General features: G+C 43.3%; 1 protein-coding gene across 4 annotated transcripts in view; it reads right to left on the bottom strand.

Annotated features, from left to right (window-relative positions):
• The window catches only part of MAPKAP1 (MAPK associated protein 1), a 231184-nt gene that overhangs the window by 31068 nt on the left and 172366 nt on the right, over positions 1-27750 (bottom strand). For all 4 annotated transcript variants that reach the window (XM_082656563.1, XM_082656562.1, XM_082656565.1 and 1 more), the window contains one exon: positions 14072-14212. In XM_082656563.1, coding sequence (XP_082512689.1) covers positions 14072-14212 — 141 coding nt within the window. The remainder of the gene's footprint in view (positions 1-14071; positions 14213-27750) is intronic.

Genomic DNA, 27750 nt, shown 5'->3' with positions numbered 1-27750 from the left:
CTCTAGTTGCGGTGAGCAGGGGCTACTCTTTGTTGCGGTGTGTGGGCTTCTCACTGTGGTGGCTTCTCTTGTAGAGCTTGGGCTCTAGGTGTGCGGGCTCAGCAGTTGGGGCTTGCGGGCTCTAGAGCACAGGCTCAGTAGTTGTGGCGCACGGGGCTTAGTTGCTCCGTGGCATGCGGGATCTTCCCTGACCAGGGCTCGAACCTGTGTCCCCTGCACTGGCAGGTGGATTCTTAACCAGGGAAGCCCAAGGCTGGGGAGCTTTTAAGTGGGAAAGCTGTGTTCGTACTCAGAGGCATCTGGTTCCCAGGTATGATACTTTCTACTGCTCTGCACGGCCCCATTCAGCTAAGTCAAGAAGATGTGATAAGAAATTCTGCCCACCTAGTCGTTAGTTTCCTCTCTCAATTTTCACCAAGGAACAAATAATATTCAAATGTGCCAATAAATGTACACCTATTTTTGTTCACACATGGCAAACTGGAGCATGGAATCCTATCAATATTCTTCTGTTTGACCACTGAGCATGGTTCTGAAAAGTTTTTGTGTAAAGTCACTGAAGGAAAGGCAGAGGCACTCCTTAAAGTGTCATTTATGCACTACTTTATAGTAATTCAAATTATAAACATACATCCAAGAAAACAAGGGAAGCTGGCTTTTGTTAAGTTTACATTTCTTCAACTTAAATGGCCAACAAGAGTTAATACAACCATGTTAGAATACAATATAACCATGAAAAATTATGTATAAGAAAAGCTCTGACTTGGGAAATTCTTATGACACTAGGTGAAAAATATTTATAGAAAAGAGATCAAAAGGATATGCTTCATATTGGTAAGAGTGGTCAACTCTGGCCAGCGGGATTACATCCTTTTCTATATTTTTCCAAAGTAGAAATTTCACCAAAAATAAAAACAAACATCATTTTAAAAGTTGACTTTGTTTGTTTCTACTTCAGAATTCACTACTCTTTCCCAATTTTTATTTTTTATTTTATTTATTTATTTTTGGCAACGTCATGTAGCTGCGGGATCTTAGTTCCCCGACCAGGGGTTGAACCCGCGTCCTTGGCAGTGAAAGCGTGGAGTCCTAACCACTGGGCTGCCAGGGAATTCCCTCCCAATTTTTAAAATGTGAGGAAGTAAGTATGTTAAATTCTGTAACTGGTAATCATGAGAAGTGATCCTAAACTGAAGACTACTTCCACCTAGCAGTTCTCCAGTCCCTGAGGGGCTGGACTGCTGGGAAGGGCCCCCAGGAGCTGCGTTATGCCCAACCCGGTGCCACTCTGACAAATGGTCCCGGGGAGGCTCCACCCCAGCAGCCCAGCCAGTGAGGAGGAGGAGAGGATGGGGGCTGGCCCGAAGCTGCCGGAGTCAGCCCCTCCCCTCGGAAACATTTGTCTCCTTAACCAGCTCTCCTCCCCAATCCACTTATCCAAAGCCATCCGTCATGACCTTTTCATGTTCTCACTTCTGACAGCTTCCAGATACAGTGAGTCAAACTTCACTGGAAGCAAACTATCACACCAACTGTCAAAGGCAGAAAACACTGCCTGATTGCTGTCCTACATCAACGCCAGCACATAAATCCTTCCTTAACAAGACAGCTCAAAATAAACAAAAATGCAACTATAATGTATATACAACTCTCTGGGGAGACTATTTGTCCAATGCTTTAGAGTTATCACAAGGAGACCCTTGTCTGTTTTAGCTAACCAAAAGATTTCCATAAGAGGAAATGAGCCCTGTATTATCATCTTCTGCTAACACAGACTGGGTACCTACTTGGGGCAGCCCCTGCGCTGGGTCCTTTTGTGTGTAGCAACTTAATGAGAGCTCACCACATCTCTACCAGGAAGGCAGTAGCAGCCCATTTTACATTTAAAGGCAGTAGTGCAGAGAGGTTAGGAATAGGGGACTTTGGAGTCACAGAGTCCTGAGTTCGGGTATCAGCTTTCCTACTTCCTAACTATGTGACTTTGGGAAAGTTGCTATAAATAGATGGTGATGATAATAAAATCCACCTCATGGGCTTGTTATGAGGATTAAGTGAAGTAAGACTTGTAAAAGTGCTTGGAATAGTGCTTAATCCATAGCTAGTGACATATACGACTACTTCTCATGACTATTGTTAGTTACCCGGAGTCAGGCACTGGGCTAAGGGATGTGATACAGACCCAGTGATGAGGGTCAGGACAGGGGAGTGAGCTCAGAGAGTCCTGGGAGGGATAGGAACAAGGGATCTGCCCGGCGCTAGTCTGGGGTGGGGGTGGGAGGTGATTCTCTCTGGGACTGGCTCTATACCCCAGTACTGGAAGCACCGGGATCCAGAACAACTGTCCACCTGGGAAGCCCAGTGCCCTCATCCCCACGAATCCTTGCAATAACCTCCCATCACCAAGAGGGCAAACCTCTTCCCAGCAACCTCCAAGAGTTCAATTCAACATCAGGAAGAACATTCTCACATCTGGAAGTTGTGGAAACGTTTGTGCTAGGGAACCCCTGCCCTACAAGGTCTGAAGTCATGAATCTGGAGATCTTGATCTCACTGGTATTATCCTGGGCAAAGTTACTTCTCCCTCGGTGAGCCTGAGCTTTTTCCTTTGTAAAATGAGGAAACAACAGTACCAACTCCTAGGGTGTCATGAAGGTAGAATGGCCTAAGCATGTACAAAAGAGCAGAGTGCCTGGCACATAATAAAGGCTCAATTATTATCAAAATTATTATTAAAAATGACCTCAGAAAGGTGAAATGATGTACTTGACCAGGGTGAATCAAGTTAGGAAACGGCAAAGCTGGGGTTGAAGCCCAGGTCTATGGGACTAAGTCCAGTCCGTGTGTGTTCCGACATGTCAGCTGTTTCCTATATGCTTGACTCTTAGAAGGCACAGCTGCCCGACAAGGCACACTTAAAATACCCTTCTAGTAAGCTGAAACACCAGTTTGGCAAAAATTAGGGCATTTAACATTCCACGCCTCAGTGTATTTCCTGAGTTATTGCTTATTTGCTTGGACATCATGAGCTGTGGTTCATTCATCAATTTCCTACAACTGTGAATCCAAGACTACAAAAGCCCCACTGCTGTTAAATCCTGGAGTAGCTTTTTATACAATTCTGCAGTCCTCTTGTCTTCAGGTTACCTAGAGCCTATGAAAGCCTGGAAAAGGCCCTGGGGAGTGTCACTGAACAACTCTTAGCCAGAGTGGATTTTGCTGAATTTATACAGCCAATCGATAGCATCTACAGAGCAGGCAGGGAAGTCTTTGATACTTCTCTGAATTTACCCACAGGATCAGACACAAAGGCTGTTTGGGCTTAATGAGAGATCACCTAGTCTGGGGCTTTCATTTCCCATATGAAGAAATTGAGGCTCAGGGCGGGGATATGACTTGTCTGATGTCACCCATTAATGACAGCTATAACCATAATTCACATCCCATACTACCAAGCTAGGGCTTAAAAAGACCCACTTTGTCTCACTATGCATTATGTTTACAGTGATCAAATGCATGACAGTATAGGGGCTTGCCTGGTGGCGCAGTGGTTAAGAATCCGCCTGCCAGGGCTTGCCTGGTGGCGCAGTGGTTAAGAATCCGCCTGCCAGGGCTTCCCTGGTGGCGCAGTGGTTGAGAGTCCGCCTGCCGATGCAGGGGACACGGGTTCGTGCCCTGGTCTGGGAAGATCCCACGTGCTGCGGATCGGCTGAGCCCGTGAGTCATGGCCGCTGAGCCTGCACGTCCGACAGCCTGTGCTCCGCAACGGGAGAGGCCACAACAGTGAAAGGTCCGCGTACCGCAAAAAAAAAAAAAAAAGAATTCATCTGCCAGTGCAGGGGACACGGATTTGAGCCCTGGTCCGGGAAGATCTCACATGCTGCGGAGCAACAAAGACCGTGCGCCACAAACACAGCAGTAATGCTGTGCTTCCTAAGAGAATTTATAATCACCTGCAGAATGAGGAAAAACCTGATCGTCCCTACGCCCAGGCCCCAATACATTGTCAGAGCTCAAGTGCCAAGGATGAGGAAGTGGTAAAAAGAATATGGAACCTTGGCAAACTCTCACGTATCCGATTCCCACTAATTCCATTATGCCAGTGGTTCTCAACGTTTTCCAATTCTTAATTCTTTCTCAGCCATCTGAGGAGCCTGACACATTGTCACTAGTAACCGTGGATTACTGAACAGGAATTCTCAAAAGGGGAGATCTGGGAGCAGAGAGGAAAGTATACAGTTAGAAAAAGCCTCTCGAGTTTCCAACATTCCCTGTCAGGGGATTTTCCCTTGACTTGATCACTGCATTGAGCATTAATGTGGTAAAGAAATTTTCTGGAGGCAGTCTTGATAGTATATGTCCTGCTACCTCATAAATTCATTAGGATTTGATAAACTCTATTCTAAATTTTGGTTCAGAAAATGTTGTCACAACAGGGAGAGAACAATCATTTAATACTAGAATTTATTGCTAGTTTATTACTATTAACACTAGAATGCTGGGACTTCCCTGGTGGTCCAGTGGTTAAGAATCCGCCTTCCAATGCAGGGGACGCAGGTTCGATCCCTGGTTGGGGAACCAAGATCCCACATGCTGTGGGGCAACTAAGCCCTCATGCCACAACTAGAGAGCCTGCATGCCACAAATGGAGAACCCATGTGCCGCAACTACAGAACCCACACGCTCTGGAGCCTGCACGCCACAACTACAGAGCCCATGTGCTCTGGGGCCCACGCACCACAACTAGAGAGAGAAAACCCGCACACCACAACTAGAGAGAAGCCTGTGCACCACAACAAAAGACTCTGCGTGCTGCAACTAAGACCCGACACAGCCATAAATAAATAAATATTTAAAAAAATATTAGAATGCTAGAATTTGCATTCTCAAATTACTCAAGGACCCAGGGATCCTGGAGTTAAACATGATGCCAGTCTCCTCATGAACGTTTTAGTGCCTTTGAATGGAGAAGGGTATCTCCTTAGTATTCAATATGAAATGGAAAAGTGGAAGGAAGATCAATCCATTTCTTAAGAACATGAATTTCCAGATTATGTAATTACTTGAACTATACTCCATAGGTATCCCATTGGAAAATAACAGGGGCGAATATTTTATTCATACAACCACATGAACTACTTTCAGTGTCAGAGTGAGCTTGAGGAGTAATGAAGTCCAGGCCACAGCTGTTGCTTCCACTCACGTAGTTTTGTGTTGTAATGTGTTTCTTAAATTTGCATAGTACATATTAAAAAATAATACTGTGATAAGGTCTTCTTTGAGTGCTGGCTTTTAGGTACTGACCGGAGGGTTAAATAATAACTGCAATAGGATAAACCAGGAAAGACAACAGATGGCAAACATGCTGCCTCTCATCATGCTCAGGCCCAAGGCAGACATTTTTAATCAATCACAGAGTTTATGTTGCCCTCAGATGCAGCTTGAGATGCTACCTCAGCACAATGCTCTGGGCAGCCATTACAAACTTGGAGTTGTTTATGAGATGAAATCTCTTTGCTTTCTCTAAGGTATGTGCTACTGTACTTGATGCTTTTGTTAAAAAAACTACTGTGATCACAAGTGTTATGATTATGCATACGGATTGTTTTATGAAGAGATAATGGAGGTAACCATGGAAACTTCTGGTAGAGGTTGTTTTATAATATAATCTTTATCTGTAAACCCTATACAGAATTTGTATATCCTATATTTGTATATCCTACAGAATTATGTTAGATTATATATGCAGTAATGACACAGATGGGATTCATGGTATATTATGTATTCAGTAACATATTCCTTTGGTGACATAGGGATGGTCAATATGGACAAATGATAAGGTGAAGGAGTCAAGTTAGCACAAGTGGCACAACTATCAAAACATTTCTCAGCCTGAGACCCTGTGCTGGGAAAACCAGGCTGACCTGCCCAATAAGTAAAAACAAGTGCTGGACAAAGAGATAAGGGGTAAGAAAGTCCTTTGAATACTGTGAGATTGCATTTCCCAAACCCCATAATTAAGGAGAGATTCTGAGCCAGCAGGTCTGGTATGAGGCCAGGGAGTTGGTGAGTCTGATACACGGTCATGGTAGGAACCACTGCCTTAAAGTACCATATAAATGAGAGGTATGCTATGGTCATGTCTTGACCTTCTCTGCCTGAGTCTTATATGGGTTTATGGGCAGCCCCTTGGCTGGTGTGTTGTAATTCAGTTTCCGTCAGCCAGCCAACAAGAACTTATTGATAGTATACTATGGGCTTCTTAGATCATGGCTGGCATTCACCATCTGACCCTTTTATTTATTTATTTATTTTTGCGGTACGCGGGCCTCTCTCTGTTGTGGCCTCTCCCGTTGCGGAGCACAGGCTCCGGACGCGCAGGCTCAGCGGCCATGGCTCACGGGCCCAGCCACTCTGCAGCATCTGGGATTTTCCCGGACCGGGGCATGAACCCGTGTCCCCTGCATTGGCAGGTGGACTCTCAACCACTGCGCCACCAGGGAAGCCCCCATCTGACCCTTTTAGATTCAATTTCCCCAAACCTACTTCAACCTGCCAGCCTTGGCATGTTTGGGTAGCACCCATGTCTTAGTGCCTGATCCTATGGTCAAGCATACAGGAGCTCAAGTTAATGGAAAAAAATCTCGACTTGGTATAAGCTCAGGCAAGGTCTACACTTAAAGGGCACCTGTACTTTTACGCCCAACATGGAAGGGAAGCAGACAAGATGAAATAGTCCAAAAATACTTTTTGGAAATACAGGAATGACGGCTTTGTTTGCTGTGTTTTCCAGGTTGACAGAGCATGGATGGCAAATAGATTTCAACTTAAGAACGAAGTAACGCCAACTGATTGGTAGGGACTGCTTATAAGGCTGTGTTGGATGGGACTTCCCTGGTGGTCCAGTTGCTAAGACTCTGTGCTTCCAATGCAGGGGGTGCGGGTTCGATCCCTGGTCGGGGAACTAAGATCCAACATGCCACGTGGTGAAGAAAAAAAAAAGGCTGTGTTGGAAATGACTCTGAGGTCAGGTCTGGGCCCAGAGGGAGGAAGTGCAGTGACTGATTAACAATGTGAATGGAGGATGGACTAGCAGCACACGTGCTACACTGACACTGACCTCCAGATGCTAGGATAGGGAGAAGAGTGAGGGATGGGCAGAATTTTTGGAACTGGCCAACTAGAAGTAATCACTTCCTTGGCGAAGGGACGTTATTAATGACTGACGCATCTGTCATGTGATGGACTGGATTTAGTGTATAGGATTGAGTTTCAGTCCCAGTTCTGCTACTGGGACTGGATATCCTACTGTATATCTGATGGCTGACAGGGAGGGAAAGAGAGTTAGTACTTATTAAGTAACAGCTATGTGCCAGGAAGCACTAAGTGCTCTATATACATCGCATGATTTCATTAACTCCTCCGAGCTTCAGTTTTGTCATGAAATGGGAATAACATCGTCAGTGTGCTGTGTCAATTAAATATGGTAATGGGGTGAAAGTTCATTGTATACCGTACATTGTTATATTGATAGAAATACAGAGTATTAGTGCAATGACGATCCCCATTCAAGGCATGATCTAGTTGTTAGCCACAGGCCTCAGCCTCAGACAGTCTCGGATCCCAGCCTCATTACTTACTAGATTTTCCCTTTACCCCAATCTCCTCAAATAAAAAATGGAGATAATATCAGTACTATCTAATAAAGTACTATGATTACAGGAGACAACGCATGTAAGAGAGTGATCAGCAGAGTGCTTGGCACATAGCAAGCATTTGATAAGCGATAACTGCTTTTAAAAATTATAATTCTTCCTGTTATTATTTAAAAAGATCAGATCTTTGTCCCAGGTTTCATTAATGGACTCCAATCAAGTTTTTCATTCATATAAAAGTCTGGTGGACCATTCTCTGCAGGAGTGAGAAATCTCAGCATATGCTGTCATTTGCCAAGCAGGATTGGCCAATTATAGAAAGCAACAAGGCTTACCTGTCTGCTTCCGTTGATGACGGAGAAGTGTCCAGAATGACGGTGATTTCTGGCTTGGTGGATAAATTTACTAGATGGGTAGCATTTCCCTCAAGGACAGACTGAGTGGCATAGAGCAGAGGATTAAAATGGTCTGTCCCCACGTGCAGCTTGTGTGAGGAGTACTGTATCACATCAAAAAGTAAACCTGGGGGCTTCCCTGGTGGAGCAGTGGTTAAGAATCTGCCTGCCAATGCAGGGGACACGGGTTCGAGTCCTGGTCTGGGAAGATCCCACATGCCGTGGAGCAACTAAGCCCGTGAGCCACAACTACTGAGCCTGCGCATCTGGAGCCTGTGCTCCACAATGGGAGAGGCCGTGACAGTGAGAGGCCCGTGCACCACGATGAAGAGTGGCCCCCGCTCGCCGCAACTGGAGAAAGCCCTCGCACAGAAACGAAGACCCAACACAGCCAAAAATAAATAAATTAAAAAAAAAAAAAAGTCAACCTAAAACGTTGGGTGAGAGATGGGGAGCGGTTTGAGTGAGAACTGAAGTTGCTGCACGTGCTGCTTAGGCTGCTCCCTAGAGTGAATGCACTGCCATTTGGATGGGGTGCGTTTGTGCCTGAGTTTCTGTCCTTTCTGCCTGTGACTGGAGATGGGCATGATGTAGGATATGCTGCTTGACAACCAGTAAGATATGATATATCCGGATGGGCAGTAACACACTACTTCATTCATTTCTCTTTTTAATATGGTGAAGAGAAAAGGCTTTTAAAAAAGAAAAAAGCTCCTTTCCACAGAAAAGCCATATGTGATCACTGTAAAAATCCCAGGAAAAAAAGAAAAAAAATCACTTGTAACTTTACCACCCATTGATAACTATTGTTAGCATTTTGATATATTTCCTTGGAGGAATTTTTAAATATATATATATTTATGTATACATATGTTGGCATATATGTGCTTATGTACATATACTCATATTTGCATAGCTGCAAATCATACTGTGAATGTTATTTTTTCTATTTTTTTTTACACCTTTATTGGAGTATAATTGCTTTACAATGGTGTGTTAGTTTCTGCTTTATAACAAAGTGAATCAGTTACACATATACATATGTTCCCATATCTCTTCCCTCTTGCGTCTCCCTCCCTCCCACCCTCCCTATCCCACCCCTCTAGGTGGTCACAAAGCACCGTATTTTTTCTATTTTAACATATTGATACATTCCCATTTCAATAAAAATTTTGAGAGGGCTTCCTCTCAAAGGTTTTATAACATTTCTATATATGGCTGTACCATAGTATACTTAAAACACACTGCTGATCACTGGATTATTCAGTTAACAATTTGTTATTAAAAGAAATGCTGAGACTAAAAAAAAAAAAAAAAGTCTGGTGGAAAACTGATGTAATTTTGGGTCTTGCAAATCAAAGTCTGAGTCTCTTATCCCCTGACTTTCCCAGAAACAAACAGCAGACAGTAAAACTGGGACACTGGGCCCTACTCCCCAGTCAGGAGGCAGGCCGCTACAATGGCACCGCAGAGCTTGGGAATGCCGAGCCTCGGCTCTGCGCTCTCATGTACCACTCACTCAGAGTGGACGGGTGGTTTTTTGTGGAATCAGCAGTGCTGCTGGGTAAATGCCGCACACAGACACTTACCACTTAGAAGAACTTGCCACAGGGGGCAAGTGGAATCTCTGCTCTGACTGACACAGGATGGACGAGCAGAGGAGACCATCCATCAGTGTCAGGAAAGATCTGAAGCACCCGGCTAGTCAGTTGAAATAAAATAAATTATTTACTGATCTCAGAATCCAGCTGCTCACTTGAATGCTCATAAAGAATGTTTGCTGCCCTGAACTTCGCAGTAGATGCTGTTTCAGAAAGAAAGAATTTCTGGACTACTGTGTGCAGCCTTTTGTTGTTGTTGTGAGAATGAAAAGGGTGTTATCATCTGCTTTCCAAGAAGGAAGTAAGGGTCTTAATACATACCTGAGCTCATCTACATGCGAATAGGAAATGAACTTATTTATTCACTGCATGATATAGTACTCGTGGGCACAGTTTATCCGATTGTCACAAAATTACTTAGGATTAATTAATGAAGTTTTTGCTTATAACGGTAAAGACTGAATTTAGATTCATAACAGAAACAAATGTTCTGACAACATCTAATATTTTAGAAGTTCCTCAGTTGTGACTTTCCACCAGAGGGTGCTATGTGTGCCACTGGAAGCATTCAGAGGTGACTGGGACCAGCTTCCAGTCACCTCACTTCTGAGATCCAATGCTCTAGGCAGAGACACTTGCATTACTATCATCATCTATTTCTACCTGACAAGTCTCCACTGTGACTTTGCCAATAGAGCCACTACTTAATTTGAGTGACCTGGTTAAATACTTTTAAGATGGTGGACTAGTGCTCGCTTTGGCAGCACATATACTAAAACTGGAACGATACAGAGAAGATTAGCATGGCCCCTGTGCAAGGATGACATGCAAATTCGTGAAGCGTTCCATATTTTTATACCCTGAGAAAACCATAATTCAAAAAGAGTCATGTACCACAATGTTCACTGCAGCTCTATCTACAATAGCCAGGACATGGAAGCAACCTAAGTGTCCATCGAAAGATGAATAGATAAAGAAGATGTGGCACATATATACAATGGAATATTACTCAGCCATTAAAAGAAACGAAATTGAGTTATTTGTAGTGAGGTGGATGGACCCAGAGTCTGTCATACAGAGTGAAGTAAGTCAGAAAGAGAAAAACAAATACCATATACTAACACATATATATGGAATCTAAAAAAAAGGTCATGAAGAACCTAGGGGCAGGACGGGAATAAAGACTCAGACCTACTAGAGGATGGACCTGAGGACACAGGAAGGCGGAAGGGGAAAGGGTAAGCTGGGACGAAGTGAGAGAGTAGCACTGACATATATACACTACCAAACGTAAAACCGATAGCTAGTGGGAAGGAGCCGCATAGCACAGGGAGATCAGCTCGGTGCTTTGTGACCACCTAGAGGGGTGGGATAGGGAGGCTGGGAGGGAGGGAGACACAAGAGGGAAGAGATATGGGGATATATGTATATGTATAGCTGATTCACTTTGTTATACAGCAGAAACTAACACACCATTGTAAAGCCATTATACTCCAATAAAGATGTTAAAAAAAAAAAGATGGTGGACTAGGAGAGAAAGCAATAGGCAAAATAAACATAATAATGACAATGATAACAGCACTAAGATAAGCTACTATGGGCCACTTTCATACACAATCTTGAAAGGTAAACATTATAATTCCCACTTCATAAATGACAAACACTAAGACTGAAAGGGGAAGGGACCTGTCTAAGCTGACACTGCAGGCAAGTGGTAAAGCTGGGATTCAAACCCATTCTTGCCTGCAGAACTTGGGCTCTCTGCACAGACCCTTTTGTGGACTTTTTCCTTTGAATGAATATACAGATCAGAATCTGATGAATTCAAGTTTGGCTTTTTGCCTTTGGAAAAAATGTGGGGAAAGAAGCCTCGCTCTTGGTTATCTTTCCAAGGCACTGCTTTGCACCTTGGGGAACAGCAGGGATTACGCTCACCTGGGAAAATCCTCACCTTGTACCCTGGACCTCTATCTTGACTGCAGTCAGGCTACTTACTGGGCTTCTTAAAACTAGACCCACTCAGAAAAAGCAGACCCTCTGTTACTGGGAAAGAACTGCAGGCAAACACAAATGATGTCTGAGTAGCATTCTTATTTTAGCACCTTTTGCGGTATGCGGGCCTCTCACTGCCGTGGCCTCTCCCGTCGCGGAGCACAGGCTCCGGACGCGCAGGCCCAGCGGCCATGGCTCACGGGCCCAGCCACTCCGCGGCACGTGGGATCCTCCTGGACCGGGGCACGAACCCACATTCCCTGCATCGGCAGGCGGACTCCCAACCACTGCGCCACCAGGGAAGCCCTAGCAAACTTTTAATTGAACATATACAAAGTGTATAAATCCCAAGAGTTTATATAACTTGACTTTTCCACAAAGTCTACATACTCATGTAATCAGCCCCCAGATCGAGAAACAGAACCTTACCAGTACCCCAGATGCTCCCCCATCCAGTCACTAGAGCCTCTTCACTCTCCAGGATAACCACTATCATTACTTCTACATATTACTTTTGTGTACTTTTGAACGTTATATACATGGAATCATACAACATGTGCTTTCTCCCCCTTTTTTGGGCATCTGGCTTGTTTTTGAGCAGCCTTATTAATTTTACTTCTATGAGAGATACCAGAAAAAGCATCTTTAGAAGAACAATGCTGAAGAACTTTATGTTTTAAGAATTAACATTAAATAAGCAATTTTTACCGCTTTAGAGGTTTTTTTTTGTGAGGAGGGAGAAAGAGGTTTACGGAGGGGGAAAAAAGGTAGGTTGTGTGTGTTCCAATTCAGATACTGGGTGCTAATTCATCTATTTAGTCTGTCAGAATCACCATCATCTTACAAGCTCTTGTTTACTGAGCACTTGCTATGTGCCATGCACCTTTCTAAGTACTGCGCGTGTGATAATGACTTTTCATCCCCGTAATTACCCTATCTATGAGACAGAGACTATTATCTTCATCTTACAGAGGAGGAGATTGCGGCTCTGCATCACTTGACTGTGTTGATACAGCTAATGAATGAGCCGGGGTTTGAACCCAGGCTTCTAACTCTTCAGTCTGTCCTCCAAGCTTCCACTCTATTGCCTCTCCACTAACAGCTCACTTACAGTCTACCAACTGCCAGGCCCTGCGCTAAGCTAAGTGGAGTATCTGACTCATTCCCCACAGCAATCCTAAGAGGCTGGCACACTGATATTCCCATTTAAACAGAATGGAATCAAGCCTCAGAAAGATTAAGACACTTGCCTAATACCGCTGGTTGTCGACAGAGCCACAATTTAAACCAGATGTGATTCTGATGCTCATCTATTAATTAGTAAGCTACTGTCAGCATATCTCAAGCTCCTGTCGGTCAAGTTGGGATGAATATTTGAGAGCTTTTTGAGACTTATTACAAATTAGCCACACTAATGCCCACATTAGAAAAGGTTTTATTATGAGACATTTACAAAACATTTGTGAGGAACATAACATTAGGGAGCCTTAGAGTTAGAATTCAAACTTTCTCCCTTTACGCATGAAGCAAACGAAGCCCAGGAAGAGGCAGTGTGGCAGAGGTCTCGGCAGAGCCCAGGAGTAGCTCAGCTCCCTGACTGGGTAAGTCTGGCACCTGTACCCGCTCCCCTGCCCTCCCATCATCCTCTTTCATGCAGCACGTGCATTCCAGTTGGCCAGACCAGGGTTCTGCCCCTGATACCACTACCTACCTGCTGTGTGAGCATGGGCATGAGACTTCACCTCTCTGCACCTCATTTACCTTCTCTGTCAGATGGAGACAGTAAAAATACCTACCTTTTAGGTAGGTTAGTAGTGCATGTAAAGCACTGAGCACAGTGCCTAATACACGCACATACCTATAGATGACGGCCATGAGGATGGTGATGATGTTGGCGTATTCATATTCTGCTGACTACTACGACACTTTTTCTACCTCTGTTAGGTTTAAGTCAAAACAGAAATTTAGCACTTACTGGAAACAAATTAACCCCAAATATTAATTGAATTTTAGTTCTAGATTATCTGGTGAGGATCCAAATATAACTTCTGAGATCATTAAAAAGCTTCCCGAATAAAGGCACGAATGAATAAGGAATGGATTCATGGAGTAAGAAAAGGCAAGTAGCAATGTTACAAAGCAGTTCTAAGGATGGGATGTAGGAGAATTACAGAATGAAAATTATGGAACTTCACATAAGTCAATCAGTTTGCAAAGAGTCTCAAGTTAGTTCTATTTCTAATATTCTGCTTCATAAAAAAGAAGACAAGACAGAGCACTCAGGTGGGAAAAAGGAGTTACTTTAAATTTCACTGCTTCAACATCTTCTCTGAAAACAAATTACCGTTAGTCATTCAGGTCACATAAAAGTTGTATGTTGTTTCTTTCCCTATTTCGACATTGACCACTGATAGAAAGTTGACACACTTACCTAACTGTACATCAGTTGTGAATCGGAGTCTGTGAATCATGCTGACTTTGAATGACTTGTAATGGTGGCTGCTCAGCATATCCTGTACTGTAGCTATGTCAATTTGCGAATCCTCCTCAAAAACCCCGTCTGCCCTTGAACCTGGGGAGGAAAAAGCAGTTTAACACATAAAGATACATGAGGCTTGGCAAATGGTGTCTGCTTAAAATGCTTTGGGATAAATTAAAATAATATGGGCTATTTAATTTGGAAAAGAAAAGGCTGAGCGATGACTTAATAATGCCATTCCAGTAAACAAAGAATGGTAACACATTAATCATTGAACAATTAATTCCACAAACACTGCCTGTTCTATGGCAGGCCCTTGGCTGGGCAGCAGCAATACAGAGGGCAGAAAAACTCCTGCTCGCCAGAAGCTCTGTCTCCACAAGAGTAAGTCAAAATCACAAAAGCATGGGTGGTCACACTTCTTGCTTCTTTTTCTATTAATTTTCCTGATCATAAAAGTAGTCCATGCTCCTTGAAGAATCCCTGTTCTTCCCACGATTCGCAAACTGTTTATCAGCTTCCTGTCCTGCGCCCCACAGCCTCCAGTGGTTCAGGTACGAGCCTGCTCGCGCTCAGACGGCTGTAACGGTCTCCTCAATGGCCTTCTGGCCACCAGGATCCCTCAGCAGTCCAGCTACTACAGGACTTTCCGATTTATCTTTCTAAAGGTTTGATCACTCATTCACTCATCAAACGTGTAGTGTGCACTAAGTACTCTGATATTGATAGTGGGGACAAATAAGAAGACTGGAGCTCAAAAATCTTCCCTGGCTTCCCAAGGCCTCCTGAATGAAGCACACTCTTTTCAGTCAAGCAATCGAGGACGTCCACAATCTTGCTGAAACAAAAATTTCCCATTTTATTTGTCATTTCTAACACATACCTTCTCTCAGCTCTTCCCAAACTCCTCAGACTATATATAGGTTCAGGTTTTTCTACTTCTGGTTCTTTGCTCATGTGGTACCGTTGGCCTAGAACATCCCTCTGTCAAAACTCCACCCAGGCTAGCTCAGATTCCACCTCCTCTTGAACTCCATGGCAGCTGGTTTATACTGGACTTGGAGCCAGGGAGACCTGGTCTCAATTCCTGGCTCTGCCTCTAACTTACTGTGTGATATTGGCCAAGCGACTATTTCTCTCAACCCCAGCATCTGCCATCCACAGAATACCAAAACATATTTAGAGAATCTAGTATGTAATATGCTTAATAAATAGCAGTCATGATTATTTTTATTCTCTTGTCATAGTGGATCACATTTAGGCTTGCACTAGAATTGCTGAGTGGTTGCTGTGTCCTAAATTGGAAACTTCGTGAGGATCAGTAAAGTCTCTTATTCATCTCTACATCTTTTCCTGCAAGCAGTACAGGTAACTGGCATGCTCTCACTAAATTTTGCTAAATAAACAAATCAATCAATAATAATAACGATAGCTAGTACAGGTGAGTACTCATACATCAGGCATGGCACTGAGCGCTTCACACATGCATTTAAGTCTCAAGACAACCTGGTTGGTAGGTCCTATAATTTTCGTATTACACAGATGAAGAAACCGAGGCTCTGAGAGGCAAAGTCACACGCCCAAGGTCACATAAGCAAAGCTAAACTAACTCTCGTCACCCCCCATGCCTGAGTTTGAAATGTGGTCTTCTGAAGGTGTGGCTGCTGGTGGGAGGGAGCATCTGTCTAGAAGAGGCCAACCAGAGCGGGGTGCCCAAGGCCTTGTGATGAGCACACAGAGACGGTTCCACAGGGAGACCACGAGAGAACTCCTTGGCACAGAGTTGGAGGAATGGAAAACTCTAGATTTGGGCATAAAACTGGAAAATTCTCTATGCCTACCAATTACACACTTTCCTTCCCACAGTTACTCCTTTCAGGGGAGGCTTTTAAGGCAAAGCTGTTTTCTGATGCCTTCACATTGAACTAATTTATCAGGAATTGTGCGTTTTATTTCCAAACACTACAACTATTCCCAGCTTGGACCATTCTAGCACCTACAAGGATGCTTTCCCCTCGGTAAGGCTGCAGCCTCGGCCTTAACGGGCCAGTCACCGAATGCCTGTGACACAGTCCCACGTGTTGGCCTCTCCGCCCAGGTCACCCTTCTTCCCATTGCACTCCCTCCTGGCCTTTTTCTCCAGGCCTCCTCCCCATCCCTCTGATGAGCTTGGCTCAAGTGACATTCCAAGGAACCCTAAGTCTAGCTCAGCTCCGTCTGTCACTGCACCCTGCACTTCCCTTCAGGTTATTTATCACAGATAGTAATCGTCTGTCTCCACCACTAGACTGTAACCCCAAGAGCAGAGGCAGAGTAACTGCTTTACTAAACACCAGAGCGCAGACCCTGCTAGTGCTACCACGCACAGAATAAAGCAAGAGCTCAATAACAATTTACTGGATGAATACCGAGTGCCGTATCCCTAGGATCAGAGAGGCGTAGTGACTTAACCAACATCACATTGCCAAGACTAGCAAAGTTGCACTCGATGTCTGCAAGGGTCATTTGGTAACCCTGTTTCCTTTCTCTGGAACACTTGTGATTTTGGATACAGATGCTGTCATCATGATCGCTACTGTCTCCAGAGTAATGCCCACATCGCAAGCCAAGAGGCTGGCTAGAAATTAAAGTTTCAAATAGTTATTCACTTTCTCCAAATACACCTTTTACTAAAACAGAGCTGCCAAGATGTGTTTACTTTTACTTTAGAACTTTTTAAACTGAGAATTTTGGAGAAATACTAAAATCCTTTCATGTTTTAAATCATTTAAAGCCATCTTTTCTCAGAAAATGCCATTATGAGATACAACTCAGCTTAAGAACTTCTGTTTTCTTTACCAGTTAGTATTTTCTAAATATTGCAGGTATTTGATTTGGAAAGAGGTAACAGCTCATTATGCTAAAATGCCAATTATTTAAAAAAAACCACACTTAAGAGTTTTACGTTTTATGAGGTTGGATTAAAACTAATTTAAAAATTACTATAACGTGACATAATTCTTTACTGAGCAATTTCAATGCCAGCTGCTAATAAAGCATCTTAGATGCTTTTAGATAAAGTGGTGCATAAATATGACTGGAAATTGATTTAGCTTCTTGCAGAAGCTACTGAAGAATGACATATTTTGTTTAATACACCAGCTAATGTAGTCCTAAAAGCTCAAACAAGTGCCAGTTTTCACTCCTAAATTTGCTGTGCGAGATTAATGAAAACTTTATATTTTGCTGAAATGTTAATAATGGGCAGATGAGATGATAGGATTTTAGTAGAGGTCTTAAAGCTACGGAATACCCAGCAAGGCTTGTCAGTTTCCTCGTATTAATTTTGTTCAAGACTTATATAGCTGGAGCTGGCTCAACACATTAATGCTTCTTGCATTGACCTTCTACTCTCTGACAGTGTAAATTCATATCCCATTTAAGGATTTAAGTCCCCTTGATACTTGGGTGAGTTCTGAGCCTTGCCCCAGTTGACAAGGGGTGTGTTTACTTTTACGGTCAAAAGGGCAGCAGCACCGGGGGAGCAGAGAAGGAAGAAACAGTCCTGCACTCACCTCTGATACACACTGCTCACCCCCAAGCAGGTTAGCTGCTGAATGGGAACAACTTCTGGTTTTGGAGTTCCAGTGCCATTTCTCAAAGTAGGCTCAGGAATTCCTCTGCTTGGGGGGGACGTGTCTGTGTGTACAGATCAGTCAGCCATGCAACCTGCAACTACTGTCCCCATGCCTGCAGTGTGCTAGACTGGGAAGGGACATTGATGAAGATAAGGCAGGGTTCCCGACCTTCAGGAGCTTACAAATTCACTACAGAACACCAAGAAAACAGGACAAGGCAGAGAGAAGTGCCCAATAAATGATGCATGCAACAGACACTTAATCTAAAGGCACACATCTGAAGCAGAGCATTACAGCAAAAGCATTTTTTTTTTTTTGAACCGGGAAAGTTCTGACTTTGCATTTTTACTGTTTGTATCCTTCTGGAAAGGGGTGAACCCAAACACACATGAAAGATGCTTAATACTGCACCACAGTGCATATTAAAAATATTACTGTACTATCAACTTCACATTCCAAAACGACTTCTGTTAAGAGAAGACATTTTTATCTACTCGAACTAAAAAATAGAACCAGAATGTCTTAAAAATAAACATATTAAAAAAAACCACTCCCCAAACTGTTAATTTAATTGAAATATAACCCTTTGGTATTTTGTTAAATTAGCAATTAAAAAGGTCACAAGCAATTAAATGAAACAAAAGCCACACTGTGTTCATCTACATTAATGCTGAATTGGGTCTCCTCATGAATGACAAGATAAATTGTAATGGTGCCTTCAAAGACTTCACAATGTATTTTGTCAAAGTCGAGAGTGTTAATGTCTCTATGTGCCATGGATTACCATAATGTATTGTGTCAAAACGCTTGAGCTGCAATAACTCAAAGATGTATTGTGATAGATCAAATTTTTTGGGGGGGGCGCCTAAAAGTGACTTGAGCACCAGAGCTCAAACGGACTGACAACAGGCTCTGGAAGGATGACAGAGAGCACGTTCATGATACAGAAAGCGCTGGGGAACAAGCAAAAAATCCAAGAGAGGAAGAAGCGTAGCTGTCTGGAGTAAGGAATCAGGAAAAAAGGAAACAAGGAGTGGCACCTGTCTTAATGGCAACACCAGGCCAGGGAAGAGGGAGCAAAGGGAAGCAGAGAGGAGGGGAAGGAGGAGGCTGGCGGGGTGTAAGGGCTGCACCGAAGAAAGAAAGAGGAGGTACTGAGAGAGAGCCGGGATGTGGCCCTAGGGCTTAATAACACTGGAAGGAACCTGGAACATCGAGTTCAGAGATGTAGATTCAAATCCTAACTCTTGACACCGTGGGTCAAGAGCAGGTCAAAAACCTTGCCCAAGGTTCCACTGTTGGAAAGAGGCGGAGCTGGGACAGATCTATCGGACTCCGGAGTCATGTTCCTTCTCCTGCCCCTCCAGTGTCACCACATTCCTACAAGCAGCAGCAAGGACAGGGACTGTGTGGGTAACTGTAAACTCTAAGTCAGTGGTTCTCAAAGTGCAGCTCAGGACCCCAGGTGTGGGGGGAGGCGGGTCCATAACCTCAGTACTATTTTTATAATAATAACAGTAAGACATGATTTGCCCTTTTCATGCCTAATATCTTACAAGTGCACAAAGTAATAAAAAAAGTTCATTGATACGTTTCTGATTCCACATTGCAACCAACCTTTAGGAAACTATCACTTGAGTTTTGGTATAGCAACAAATATTAATATGCACTATTATCTGAAAAGGCCACTGAAATACTCCCCTTGTTTCCAACAACCTATCTATGTTAGCGAAATTTTCTTCATATACTTCAACCAAAACAATGTATTGTAACAGACTGATTGCAGAAGTAGATATGAAAATCCAGGTGTCTTCTATAAAGCCAACATTACAGAAATTTGCAAAAATAGAAAATACTGCCCACTGGTTCAGGAGATTAGTCAATAACTTATCTTCCTGGTGGAACAAAAATAAATGCTTTTCAGAGAAAGGAAAACAAAAAAACAAAACAAAAAAAACCCCAAACCAAAATAAAAGAGTGCTCTTATCATTAAATTTTTAAAAGAAAGTATTTTTATTTTATTTTTAAAAATTTTAATAAAAATGTTATTTATGTTCACATATAATGGATTTACCATTATTTTTAATGAATTCATAAATATTTAAAAATCTCTCAGTTTTTATTCCTAATAAATAGATATAACTCAATAAACAAAAGCTCTTTGAGGCCCTCAATAAATTTTAAGAGTCTAAAGAGGTCCTAAGACCCAAAAGTTTGAGAACTGCTGCCTTTATTGGTTCTTATGCCATGTTTTCATTGTTCCTGGATGCCCATTTGGACAACCATGATGGGACAGAAAAGTGCAGTTACAGCTCTGTGTCTGTATTACATACCTGAAAACAAACACAAAAACAAACAGAAAGCCTGTACACACATTGTTAGAGTGACAGGCTTGTTTGCCACATGATCAGATCAAGGCTAATTACAACTAATATTGTTTAAGAAGCATTTTCATATACTTCGTGATTTCACTGGAACTGAGGGAGATACTTACAGGTACATACGTGACTGTCTTTCAGACAAACGAGCACTGATGATTAAATCAAAGCTCAGATGAACTCACTGTACGCCTCTGGCAGATGTCTTATGTTCATAGACACAAACTACATGGAACATCAGACTTCATTTTATGGTTCAATGAGTCTCACGCCAAGTCTGAAAGGGCTAATCTAGGTATAAGTTAAAGCAACTTCCGTCTTCCATCTCCAAAAAGATCTACGCCAAGTCTAGAACTCAACTGGAAGTTCGAGGGCCTTTGCTACATCCTTACCTCATAGGTACACTCTCTGTAGCAATGATGGCCCTGTTGACCATTCCTCCCAAGTCCGCAAACAGTCACCCAGCACCAATCGTGTGCCAGAGCTGTGCTAGTGCTTCAGGAACACAGGAGGATGGCAGCAAGTGTTTGCATTTGGCTGGTGTAAAGAGTCTGTGAAGGGGAATAGTAGAAAATAAAATGGTGGGGGGTGGAGAGGGAGAAGTCTTCAGAGATAGGCACTGACCATCTCAGGAGTCAGCATACAGTAAAATACTGCTGTGCAAACAGCTGAATGAAGAGTAAACAAAATACCTTCTGCCCCATTCTATCTTGCAGGCTTATTGCTACTCCCCACATAGAACAATGCCTTTTTCAGCTAAACTGGATTTTGTTCAGATTATACCATCTGGCCAGAATGTCCTTTCCACTCTTTAAAATTAATACACTTCAAGGTCTAGTCCAAATGGAATCTTTCCTGATCCCTTTCCTGAAACCCTGTTTCCCTTTGTTGAAGGCTCTCATGATAAGTCTCTTACACGATAAGCATCTGTACTCCCCTTCTGGACCATGGGCTCCTTGGAGGCAAGAACATTCCATCCTACAGAGCACACAGTAGATGTTCAATAAATGCTGTTGGCAGCCTGAATGAGGTTGATGCCACACAGGTTAGCCATAACAGTACCTGAGTTTGTACACCATCCCTTGTATTTACCTTGGTTATTAGAACCTAACACACCATTCCTAGTTTTCAATTCAGATGCCCTACCAGACAGGGATCCTGCCTCAACAACAACTCCAAGAGCAATTAACATTTACTGAATGCTTACTATATATGCCAGACATTATGCTCAGCAATAAATATATTATCTCATATATTATCTCATTTAAATTTCTCACTGCTCTTTTAAATTGGATAATATTATCTTCTTTCTACAGGTGAGAAAAATAAGGCTCAGAATGTCATCCTGCTAGTATAGCCATACAACTAATACAAGCTGGAGTTAGGAAAGGAACCCAGGTCTAATTCCAAAACTGTGCCCTTAACCACCACATAACCCCTTGGGTAAAATGCTCCTTGGATGGGCTGGGAATGTACAAATCCATGGGCCATAGCAGTATCTAAGGAGAACACAATCACACCTGCCTTTGCCAGAACAAACAATCAGGGATAAAACCTAACTCCCTCTACTCCTTCTGTAAGACTCAAAGCTAGATGTGTGAGTGAGTCATGGAGGAAAAACTCTCCTTTAGCTTTCTACATCCATCACTTTTTTTTTTTCCAAAGGCCGTTTAAATCCCCAAAGACTCATAAGCCCCAAACTTCTCTTCTATTAAACACTTCTCTTTGGCTACTAGTCATTTTTGCTGGTCTCTAAAAAATAATCCATAGGTGATATACTATAATGTACACACGCGCACTTGCTTGCCCCTCTGCGGTAATCTCTTCAAAGCCGTCAGGGTCGTACTGTAGGATACACCCTTCACTGAATTTGCCATGCTACAGCCAGGGTAGGGATCCTTGCTGTCAGTGCCTAACTGATTAAACTCTTGGAGTCAGAGACTTTCCACAGGGAGATTTCAGACCCTCAATATACCAGGATAATCTTGTTTTATGAGGTGATCAGAAAGAAACGATTTCTGGTTTGTAGAATTTCTAAAGAGAGCGGATCATGGAGGTGGGAAGGTGGGGGTGGGGGAGGTGTCAGCGCTGCATTCAAGCTCCTGCCTGTCCCCCAGTCTCATCTTCCAGCACTCTCTCCCTTGCTCATTTCATTCCACTCCATTCATTCATTCCCAAATATACCTAGCTCTTTCTCAAGACCTTTGGACAAGCAGTCCCTTGGCCTGGAACATTTCTCTTATTCATTAGCAGAATAACTCCTTTTTATTCTTCCTCAAGGAAGCTTTCTTCTCCCATTCTCACCAGCTCCAGGCCCCTGCTATATACTCTTTTATACCCTTCACAGCGCTCATCACAACTGTGAGCTCCATGATGCAGGGGCTGTGTATCCTCTACTGCGCCAGCACAGCGACTGGCCCAGAGGAGGGGCCGTCAATATTTGGGGGATGAATGAACAAATATGTGTCTAGGGTGAAGCCTGTACAGGATGAAGCATGACCATTCAAGCGTCTGAACCACTGGCTCATTACAGGTTTGCCTGGAAGTTAGGTTGATGTCAGAATTCCCATCACTTCCTTTTCCTCCATTGTGTCTTTGCCCCTGTTCAAAACACAGGAAAAGTAACGGAGTCTTCTTAAGAGCCGGGGCATTTTGGACAATTTACATGACAAAATATCTAAGAACTGCAACATCTGATCAACACCAAGGCATCTCTCTCTCTGACTCCAGAGTCAGAGAATGAGGGCACACATGCTGGAAGAACCCCTCTTCCCATCAGGGGAGTCACTGCAGAAATGTCACCCGATGCATTACCAAACCATTAGTCAGGGGCTACAGGGCGGATTCTAGGGCCAGGAGCCTACCAGAGGGATGCAAATCCCTGTGCCCCCACTTAGAGCCCATACAGGGTTTGTGGCTCGTCAAACATGTTTCCTTACTGCTCTAATGTACCAGTGTATCGCTTAATGAAAGTTCTTAATTGTAATTCAATTAATTACATACACAGAGTCCCCAATTACATTTTCCAATCAGACACTGGCTGTGGTACAGGTCTAAATGCACTTAACCAATTTTAATATATTAAGACCAATTTCCCTTGAATACTAATTACTACCTAATGATAAAATGAAAAGGGGGGAACTTTCAAGAAAGGGGGAGAGTGAAAAATGCAATTCATGTGGAATTTCTCAGCCCACATAGCACAATGCACTCACTACTGAAGAAGTAGGTGTGGACAGGGCACAAATTTGCTTCCAGTTCAGATCAGCACTGTTTTTTGTCCTAGGTGTCACCTACCCTTGGTGCAGGCTGTTGCCCAAAGGGACCTGTGGGAAGTCTAAGCGTCTAGAGGGAAAAGGCCAACACACACAAGCGCAGACTAGCCGTGGGGTCTGCGCACAGACACTCGCTTTGTGTCTTGGGCACACAAAGCCTGGGAATGGCCAGCTCTTGCATGGGGCATTGCACTTTACCACGTGCATTTAAGGCACACAATCTCAACTTAATCCTCATAACAGCTGTACAGGGTAGGGATTTCTTCCTATAGCGTAGCCCTACAGATGGGGAAATGAAGCTCAGAGAAGGACTTGCCTAAGGTCACGCTGTGGCTTCAAACATCCTGCCTTTCCCCTACAACACACTGCCAACCAGTCCGCATCAACCAGACAGCAAGAGGCGGAGACACATTGGTATTCTGGCATCGGGGATAATGTTTCTGTTCCATTTAAATTGTTAGCGTGCAGCAAGCAGGGAGCTATTATCCAATATCTACTTGAAAAAACTCTCACCCATACAGAAAATTCCTTACAGTGAACATGTTTCCCCCCACCAGAGCCAGACACGTAACTGGCTTTCAGCAGTAATTCAACCTAAAATATGTACCATGAACACCACAAGTCATTTCCATTTGTAAACAGAGTTTATTTGCAGGATCACATTTTTTTTGCTTTTGAAGACTGCTGTTGTGGTACAATAAAAGAGGCTTAAAGCCCTGGTACTTAAGTCACATGATAGAAATTCGAGAGATTAGTAATTTGTAACTGAAGAAGGCAAACCCTCCAGAAGCCAAGTAGAACCACTAGGGAGTCTCCAGGGTTGGCAAAAAGAGCACACACGGGAGGAGGGACTGGCCCACTAAGAATAAGCACCACGAAGAGGAGATGGAAACACACCAGGAGAAGCAGTCATTCACTGTCTACAGTTGCTTTTTTATTTAGTGAATTGGAGGGGGGTGGGGGGGGGAATTCCAAGTACCACCACGTAGAAACCCTTATACCTGAAGACGCTCACCCAAAGCCCAAGTTCCTTTTAAACGGTATCACACACTTGCCCCTCGGTGCCCTAGTGAGCAGCCTGGTGATGCCAGGGACTCAGGAGGCTCCCTCCCTCCCAGGGAATGAACCACACCTGGCCACAGGCACTGGGATGCAGGGGGAACTCAGACCCAGGCCCTGCCCTTGGTGGATGGGGGTGTGTGGTCACAGTCCAGTGTGGGAGTGGGCGAATCCATTCAGTGGAATCAGTGATCAGAGAGGGGTAAGGAGAGGGACTCTACCAGAGCCCAGGGAATGGCAGCCAGGTGGTCTGGGGAGGCTTCTAGGAGGAGCGGCCTCTTCTCCTGGGTCTTCAAGGAGAAACTAAAGGAGGCGAAAGAGGCCACAAACTGAGACCCAGAGATATGCTCCCCTGCCACAGTCCAGCTGTCTGGGTGACTGCCCACCTCGAGTTGAAGCTCTTCCTTAGTATAGCCTTAAATTAAGGAAACTTCATGAAGGTACTGAAATAATGGAAGGCCTCCTTGAAAAGGAAAGAGATCAAAGGAGATTAAACTGATGTTTAAAGAACTGAATCCCCTTTCTATAGCAACTTCTATTTAGGAAACAAAATAATTAGATTCAGCTCTTTCACTAGACATAATGGACAGAAGACACATTCTTCTAGGCCCCCTAATTATTATTCACGGGATGATGAGCAAATCACCACCTTAAAGGCTCAGTTTCTTCTTCTATAAAATAAAGATGATGACCACTCTAGCCTAATAACAACAGCACCTCTATCTCATTTAATCCTCACAACAACCTTGTGAAATAGATTCAACCACTTCCATTTACACAGGAAACAGGCTCAGAGAGGTGACATGATTTGTCCTATGTCAGAGGCTGCAGTGTCCACCCAAGGTCTGCCTCATTCTAAAGACTGTGCTTTAAGCACTATGCTGAACTACTATGTAGGCACACTTGTGACTGATAAAACAGGGAAGACACAGCGTCTGACACTTTGTGGCACTCCATAAAGCGGGTTCAATTTCAGGTCTATTTTAGCTCTGATGATGGGAAATTCCCAAGTTTCTCTCTGAAAGCAATGGAATCGATAGGTTGGTTCATGCTGCATCTTTCTTCTAAGGCTCTGGCTTAGAAGGCTTCTAAGGCTACCCACATATGATCAGTGGGTAAAGGAAAAGGTCACTGGCAACATTTGGCAGAAAACGAAATTGAGGTTCAATCTGGTGCCAGGATTTATATAGACACTTGGACAAGAATGGAAGTCGTATAATGTTACATCCTCTCCATAATGTACTCAGGCTTCCTTCTGGTCTGATTCCAGCTTCTAGCAGACAGTTGGCTAAAGGATGTAGGAGATTATCAGACTAGAGTCCAAACTGGAAAGCCCAAGGACTTTGGCTTGTCGTTTTCTTACTTAGGCCAAGATCCAAGCACAAATGCTACCTCTCAGTCCCTAGGCAGAAACTCTTATCATATTAGCTTCATTCGCAAGCTTCTCTCTCATAGTGTACAAAGACAACTGTCATCACCCTTCTTAGGACTGAAAATTTAGGTTGTTTTATCAACAATCTCAGGGTGGGCTTCAGGGTCAGATAGCTGACTTAGAATTCTGGTCCTATCACTTACTGATTGGCTAACTCCGGGCAAATCACAACCTCTCGCCACAATTAGAATAGTATCTTGTAAGGTGGTTGTGAAAATTACACAAGAGAGCAAAATGTCTAGCGTGATGCCTTACAATAGAAGGCCTGAATAATTAAAAAAACATCCTTTGATGCGGTTGGTATAAAAAGCCATGCCCTGTCCCCCTGTGGAAAAAAAACTGAAGGGCTTATATCTACTCTTATGGCAGTCTTCTCGATCAAATGTTTTTACTTATAGGTACACCTCTTCTGGGACACCAAAGCACATTTGCTGGAAAGTACCCTGCCTCTAAGTTCTCTGGTCCTGTGACACAGACTTATACATCTGCTCTGGCCCCCACGCTCCTTTCCCCTCCATTCTGCATCACTCCCTTCCCCACCACACACCTCCTTGTGGGCCCTGACCGTTCTATGATTCCAGACCTCCACATCCATGCCTCATCTGCTCTGTGAGCCACAGGATGCTGCTCTTCTGTTATTTATTAATTACAGTTAATATTTATTGAGTGTTTATTATGTGCCAGGCACTCTTCTAAGAGCCTTATGAATCCTCCTATCAGCCTTATGAAAGTAAATTAACTACCTAAGAGAGGTTAAGTAAATTGTCCAAGGTCACACAGCCAGTAAGTGGCAGGGCCAAAATGTGAACTGAGGCAGTCTGGCTTGATTGCATATTCTCTTAAACACTGCATAATAGATGCTCATAATTTAGTTCACTTCTATAATGGCTTTAAGGATAGCAAGCCTGTGCTGATCAAATATAGCAACAGAAGTGAAGAAAATTCTGTTTTTGAAATATTTTTCTTTGTCTCAATCTAACTTCTTAATAGGTAGCTACTGGGGAACAATATGGGTTCTTGATTGAAATTTCTATTTACAAAAATTTAAAAAATCTTTTCTATAAAAAGAATAAATTGTTTTTATAATTTACTTCCACTTTACAAAGACTAGTTTCAACAGTCTATTGATTCCAAACCATGGACTGACTGGCACACTTTGTAAATGCTGGTACGGTCTTCTTTCACTAACAAAGTGATTCTGACTCAAAGGCAAGCACTGAAAGTATCTTGCAAATCCTTTAAGATGGGGATGCTGAGGCTGACAGAGGTCATACAACTTAATTAAGACTATGCTCGTACTTAGAAGTGGAGTGACAACAAGAGCTCAGATTTCAAATCTTTATCCACCAATCCTCATAGCTTCTCTTTCCTAGTATAAGAACCTTAACTTAAAAGAAAAAAAAATGAAACTAAACAAACCTAAGACACATCTAATTTGGAATCACAGTATACTGTGAAATACTATGCAGCAGTTAAAAAAGAAAGAGGTAAATCTATATACGGAATAATATATGGATTGATGTAGAATATGGAGTACTCTCTATGTGACATACTGTTACAATGATAAAAGAAAAATGTAGAACACTGATGACAGTTTGCTACCATTTTGTTTTTAAAAGGAGGGAAGGGCTTCCCTGGTGGCGCAGTGGTTAAGAATCCGCCTGCCAATGCAGGGGACAAGGGTTCAAGCCCTGGTCCGGGAAGTTCCCACATGCCGTGGAGCAATGAAGCCCGTGCACCACAATTACTGAGCCTGAGCTCTAGAGCCCGCGCGCCTAGAGCCCTTGCTCTGCAACAAGAGAAGCCAACGCATTGAGAAGCCCAGGCACTGCAACGAAGAGTAGCCCCTGCTCGCCGCAACTAGAGAAAG

The sequence above is a fragment of the Grampus griseus genome (genome assembly GCF_964374135.1).
Source record: "Grampus griseus genome assembly, chromosome: 6".
NCBI classification, from domain to species: Eukaryota; Metazoa; Chordata; class Mammalia; order Artiodactyla; family Delphinidae; genus Grampus; species Grampus griseus.
The sequence above is the reverse complement of the archived record's forward strand: the minus strand, read 5'-3'. Positions and strand labels throughout refer to the sequence as shown.